At 33.5% G+C, this 6,527-nt stretch overlaps 1 protein-coding gene across 1 annotated transcript; it reads right to left on the bottom strand.

The window, feature by feature from the left end:
• Positions 1-4,801: 4,801 nt before the first annotated feature.
• On the bottom strand, positions 4,802-5,987 carry LOC107710059 (H-2 class I histocompatibility antigen, L-D alpha chain-like; the record flags this gene model as incomplete). The annotated part of the gene is made up of 4 exons (XM_016514757.1): positions 4,802-4,820; positions 5,018-5,258; positions 5,373-5,642; positions 5,801-5,987. Coding segments are annotated over 4 exons (717 nt in total), but the record flags the coding sequence as incomplete, so codon positions are not given.
• Between the last annotated feature and the right edge of the window lie 540 nt (positions 5,988-6,527).

The raw sequence follows: 6,527 nt of genomic DNA, 5'->3' as shown, positions 1-6,527 counted from the left end.
ATTCCTTTTCTTTCTTTTTCACGTTTATTGTTGTCAGTAAATAAAATATGAATATTTTATTAATTCATGTATTAATTGCTTGACTGAAAATTGATGTATTCACATCGACTGCATTTGTTCAACTAGTGTATATTTATGTATAGCAATGTCACGACAGTAAAAAGTAAAAAAAAACAACAAAAAAAACAAGTAATATAATTATTGGTTAGCATTTATCATTATTATTGCATGTAAGTGTTGGGGTGGGTTCAATAGATTAAGCATAAACATGTAATGTTACATAAATCTTTTATTGACATTTGCTTTTGAACATTATTGTAAAAATGCAGGTTATAGAAAAGACGTGTGTGGTTTCTATAGCAACAGACTGTAAATATATTGCTTTGAATCTCTTTTAACATTGAGTCTTATATTCAGAGCATATTCACATTTGCATATTACAACAACACCCCAAAATATTAGTCTTCTCAGTGGCTTTCTGTGACAACGGCAGTCAGATTAGTTTCATCCATAAAGAAAATAATCTGTTCAGTTTTACAGCACAAGACCAGCCGAAATCCACCGGGACCCTCTGTGTGAGCAAACCTCAAAATAACTCACTGAACTGAGTGAATCTCTCAAAAAACTGTCCAAAAAAGTATATATTCACATAAATATTATTCATACTACATTTTTACATAAATTAAATATTGTCTATGTATGACATTACTTTCGTGACAGTTAATCACATAAAAACCTTCCTAATTTGCAAAAAAATAATGCAAAAAAAATTATTATTAAAAGTGTGAACCATACGTCATGATATTATATGTGCTATGTAATTTTTTATATATATAAAAAAAATCATAATAAATGAAAAATATAACTATACATAAATTAAAAATATCCAGCTTATATTTCACCCCAAATACATTTTTTAAATAAATAAAAAATGAAAATAAAATAATAATAATATTAATAAAAAATATTAAATTGTGAACCTTACATCATGGTATTTGCTGTTCTGAATTTCATTTTACAAAATAAAAAATAAAATCAAAATCAAATAAAATAAAATCAAAATTATAAAAAATTATTTAAATTCTAAACCATACACGTAGTAGTACTGAATTAAATGTTATAAAATAGAATAACAAAAATTAAATAAAAATAAAATTAATGAAAATAAAAGTAAAATTAAATTAAAGAAACATTTTGTGTCTGGGTGAACATTTTTCATTACTTATTTACTTATTACTCATTGGGACAAACATTTGCTGTAAAATAAAATAACAAAATTTAAATAAAAAAAGGGAAAGGGAAAATAATTGTATCAGGAACAGGATGTTTTTCACTATTTTACTTACAGTGACCCAGACATTTGTTGTACTGAACCTAGAATTTCCTTCAATATAATAATAAAAAAAAGAAAAGAAAAGTATTGTATTGGGACAGGATGTTTCTTATTAGTGATTATTGATTTACTTATTACTCTCTTCAGGGTGAAATGTGTGACCCAGACATTTTTTGTGAGATTCACATCAGCTAACTTTGATCCTCATCCCCATCTGTGAACGGCAGCATGTCACAGAATAACACGTGCCATATACAGTATTTATATATAAGAAAAGCAGTGTGTGTTCAGTCACAGCACATTCAGGCGAATTTATCTGCACTCAAAAATTGTTCAGATACTGCAATCACACAATTTCAAAACACTTCAAGTGTTCAGGTCAAGTCAATATTCAAAATCAGACCTGCAGGAATTAAAAGCAATGTACAATTCCAGACAGGTGTAGTTTTAATCCAAAACAAAGAATGCTTTTACAAATGTAGTTGTTTTGTAGGTAAAAAAATACATTAAAAAATTTAACATCAGTGAAAGACAACAAACAGCATATTACACAAAAATAACACAAAGAACTGTGCAAATGATAGCGAACCATGCATTCCCTGAAACGATTGTAAAGTGCATTATGTAACAAGAACCAACCATGGAAATGCCATCACATAGCATATTTTAGACACACATAGCTGTGCATAATACAATCAAGATGGGGGTCACACCAGCAAGGCAAGCTGGTTGGAGGTTCTTTTCTGCTAATTTTAAAGGAGAAATGCGGAAATATTTATGGCACAGCCAGACAATAGTCATGGTTTGCACACAGCTGGTGCTACTAGCAATAAAGGCATAAAAAAAATAAAGTTTAAATAAACCCACTTCTCATTGACACTTAACTTCAGCATCACTGCTGTACTGCATTTGCAAAGGTTTTTGGCTACAGAAAATATTCATACTTTCTGTACTGTTCATACTGTTATTCTACATATTTAAAGCTGAAGTACTGCAGTTTTTCTCAATTGCTTTGGCACATTTTTCGAAATTTAATCTCGAAGTGCAATGGTCACAACCGTTTGCTAAAACATCAGAACCCTATCGCATGTCTGCAAAAGGTAGTAACTCACCCAAAACATTTAATTCATGCTTTAAAATCTAGTTATTGTGTCAGTGACTTGACCAATGCCACCAAAATAAGAAGAGTTGTTGTCATTGTGTGAGCCGCAGTGGTCAAAATGTTTAGATGTTTTTTCACCATGGAAATATTTGTTATATGCAATTTTCATTTCTTTTTGTGTTATATGCAATTTCATTTCATATTTGTTATGTGCATTTTTTCTACTTTTTTTGTTGACAGTCTGCTTTAGAAGAATGTCTGTTTTGTCTCACACTGAGCATTTTAGATATTTCAACAGTAGGTAAAAATGTATTGGGAAAAGTCCAAGTACATTTAATTTTGTAGAAATGTGTTACATGTAAACTGAAATTTCACCATTGCTTGTTCCTTATTACACACTCTGTTGTCTTCCCCTTACACCAACATTACCACTCATTCTTACAGATCTTCCACAACAAGCAACTGTGAATGTTCAGTTTACACACAACACATTTCTACAGATAAATGTACTGTACAAATATAAATGTATTTATACAGCATTGCTGCAGCTGCTCTTTAGGGTTGTGATGTTCGTACTGGTTAAAAAAAATGGTAATGATTGTGCTGGGCAAACTCTCTCTCTCTCTCTGTATGTATATACATATATATATATATATGTTTCCAAACTTGATTGATTGGAAAGATTGTGATCCAGCGTTTGAAGTGGAAAAAATTAAGTGTCGATACTCACTGATTGGATTTATATTAAATAAATATATTTTAATTTTCATAATTCACAATGTATGCATAGTGCCACGATCAATCAATAATTAAATAAATGTTTTCAATAAAAATTAGCACAAGTCAAGCTGCGATACCAAACAGAACCACAGGGAGACGCCAAAGATCACTAAACCTCCTGCCTTGACCTGACTGTATATGGATCCATTCAGAATCACTAAACCACTGACCACCGCATAATCTAAAACACCTTCAGCCAGCATCCATTATAAAACACTCTTGCTTTTAGGCCAAATAGTTTACTGACATCTGGACGCAAGTCACTAACCCAGCTGTTGGGTTAAATATTTAAATTACATTTTTAACCCAAAATTTGGGTTAGTCCATATTTGACCCAAACTTGGGTTGAAACAACCCAGCATTTTTTAGAGTGTGAGCATATTAAACTCATAAGCCTTAATGGTATCAGACTTTACAGCATGGTCTCCATATTTAAATGCTGAATAAATATTCCATTAAATAATTAATCTCAGGTTAAAGACATCCTAATAAAAAAGCTAATACTGCAAAAAATAAAGTTAAACATGAATGAGCATAATGAACTGTTTTTGTGTTTGAGCAGTATCTGCAGAGTGAGTGAGTGACATACTGAGTCATTAAAACAACAGCATGATATGATCGTAGACGACACATCCAGGATCCTGCTTTTCAGTGTGTATCTGGTTCAATGCTCTCATGTTAATCACTTGCAGTCAGGGGATCCGCTGAGCTTGAGGTGATGTTCTCACGCTGTTCTGTGGTGGAACTACTGCGGTTCATCTGGCCTAGAGATACAATATATTGTTAGAAAACTTTAGAATTAGCATCAGCTCATGCTGTTTTCATACCTATTCAGTATGTTATATGTTTCACTTGATAAACCCCACACTCTAAACTAACCCAACCGTTGGGTTAAATTTTTACATTACATTTTTAACCCAAAAGTTGGGTTAGTCCATATTTGACCCAAACTTGGGTTGAAACAACCCAGCATTTTTTAGAGTGTGAGCATATTAAACTCATAAGCCTTAATGGTATCAGACTTTACAGCATGGTCTCCATATTTAAATGCTGAATAAATATTCCATTAAATAATTAATCTCAGGTTAAAGACAAATGAGAATGAGAAAAATGACATTTGAAACATGCTATCACACTCTAAAAAATGCTGGGTTAAATACAGCCCAGCACTGGGTAAAATATGGACAAACCCAGCGATTGGGTTGTTTTCAACCAACAGTTTGGTTAAATGTTTAACCCAACCGCTGGGTCAAAACAGCCCAATCGCTGGGTTTGTCCATATTTTACCCAGCACTGGGTTGTATTTAACCCAGCATTTTTTTAGAGTGTATATTGTTTGTCCTGTTTGCAGTTGTTGGATGGCCGAGTGTGACTATTCATCAAAAATGTCTATTCTTGCGTATAATATGAATAATATGGAGTAATATGAGGGCGAGTAAATAAAGACAATTTTCACTTCTGGGTCAATTAGTCCTTAAATTAATATGAACTCACCATTAAACCTTCTGTTTTTGTAGATTAAAGACATGATGCATAGAACTTTAATCGCAAAAGCACCTGCAGCTACTGCTGCCCAATAATGCTGTCTAGATTCCAGACTTCCATCTGCAGGAAAAAATTTAACATATAATGTTCTAACCATTCTATAAATTCATGCGACAAGAAAATACTATAAATACCAATTCTGAGCTGCCAACTGGAGTAGGAAGCTACTGTACAACAATTTTGCACACAATATTAAATTCTGACTGGTAATATGGTCATATTTACCCCATGATGTTGTAAATGTCTGATTGCTTTGCAGGACACGACACTCATAACTCTGTTTCTCATCTCTGTGTATCTTCACACTGGTTGTCGTCTGAAAGGTTTGATCATCATTAGGTCTGACTCCACTAGAGCTGAAGGGTTGGAGTGTGATGTTGTTTAGTGTGATGTTCATCTCTATGTGTTTGGGGTAGAAGCCAGTGGCCAGACAGGTCAGAATCAGCTCGCTTTGGTCACGAGGAGCTGCAGATGCAAACATGTGAAGAACTGGAGGAGCTGCAATATGAAGCGCATCATGAATAAAGGATAGTGGAACTACTCAACTGATTCTGAACAAAAAGACATAAATGATTGAGTTCAAAACACTGAAGTCATTACAGCAACACATACTGTTTTCCGAAGCATTATATGTGGAGATCCAGTCCATGCAGTTGTTGAGGTATAACTGGAGAAGCTTATTGCGAAATCTGTCAGCGTCCCATTTCATTTTGGTTTCTTTTGCCTTTGGACTTTTATCAATCCACTGCATTGTGTAATGATTAAAGGCAATAAAATCCAGTCCATCATATCCGTACTCCTCAAACGCATTCACATTCATCACTGATCCATCTGGACGTTTCTTCACCTCACAGCCAACTCTCCTCTGTAGTGTATGGAGGCCTAAACATGCAAGTTAATAAATAAATGAAAAACAACAACATAAATTATTACAAGTTAAAAAAAAATAGGTTGTAATTAAAAAAAAATACAGTGGCCCAAAAGCATTTGAATAATTAAAAATATATCAATGTCATTTCAATAAAACCCAATGAATTCACCATCACATCTGGAGCTTGTGCAGTTTGCCAGAGTGTTAACCTGATTTATGAACCAGTCTCTAGAATCAAGAGGTTCTTTGGTATCTCTCCAGATTTCTGCATCCAAGCAGTCTCTTTTCCAGGTTCCTTCTTCATTGCTGTAGTAAGAGATCCATATGTCGTCATACAGACACACTGCACTGAACACAGGGCCGGAGAACCTATCAGGGTTGGTGAGCACGGTGTAAACAAACAGGAGAAAGTGTCTCTCTGAGGAAAGATAAATGCAAGACAATAAAGGTGTTAAGGTCATGTTAACATTATATATAGTCAAACTGCCTGAGAGTGTTCCAAATAATATCTCTATCTCTCTCTTGGATAATTCAAAGGCCTCTCTAAGACAGGTCAGTTCACTCAGCAGCTTATTAACACTAATATTAATTACATACCACAGATTTACTGTAGTAACTGTAACCATGGTATTGTGGCAGAAATGTGGGACATTCCCATCAAATTTTATTATGTCATCAAAATAGGCATGAATTAAACATTAAAGGAGTGATGGGTTGGAACTGCAATGTTTTTAAAGGCACTGCAGTTTTTGTCCATTTGTATTTTTTCACTAAATAGGTGCGTTGAAAGCTTTATTATTGGTTATGAAAGCTGCCTGTTCTATAGATCATTCATTCACTACATCAAAAGATGGAGAACACAGTGTCCAGAGTGTCTAGTTACAAAAAAAAAGTTT

This window comes from Sinocyclocheilus rhinocerous, unplaced genomic scaffold, assembly GCF_001515625.1.
Source record: "Sinocyclocheilus rhinocerous isolate Xijiao unplaced genomic scaffold, SAMN03320098_v1.1 scaffold176, whole genome shotgun sequence".
In the NCBI taxonomy this organism is placed as follows: domain Eukaryota; kingdom Metazoa; phylum Chordata; class Actinopteri; order Cypriniformes; family Cyprinidae; genus Sinocyclocheilus; species Sinocyclocheilus rhinocerous.
The sequence above is the reverse complement of the archived record's forward strand: the minus strand, read 5'-3'. Positions and strand labels throughout refer to the sequence as shown.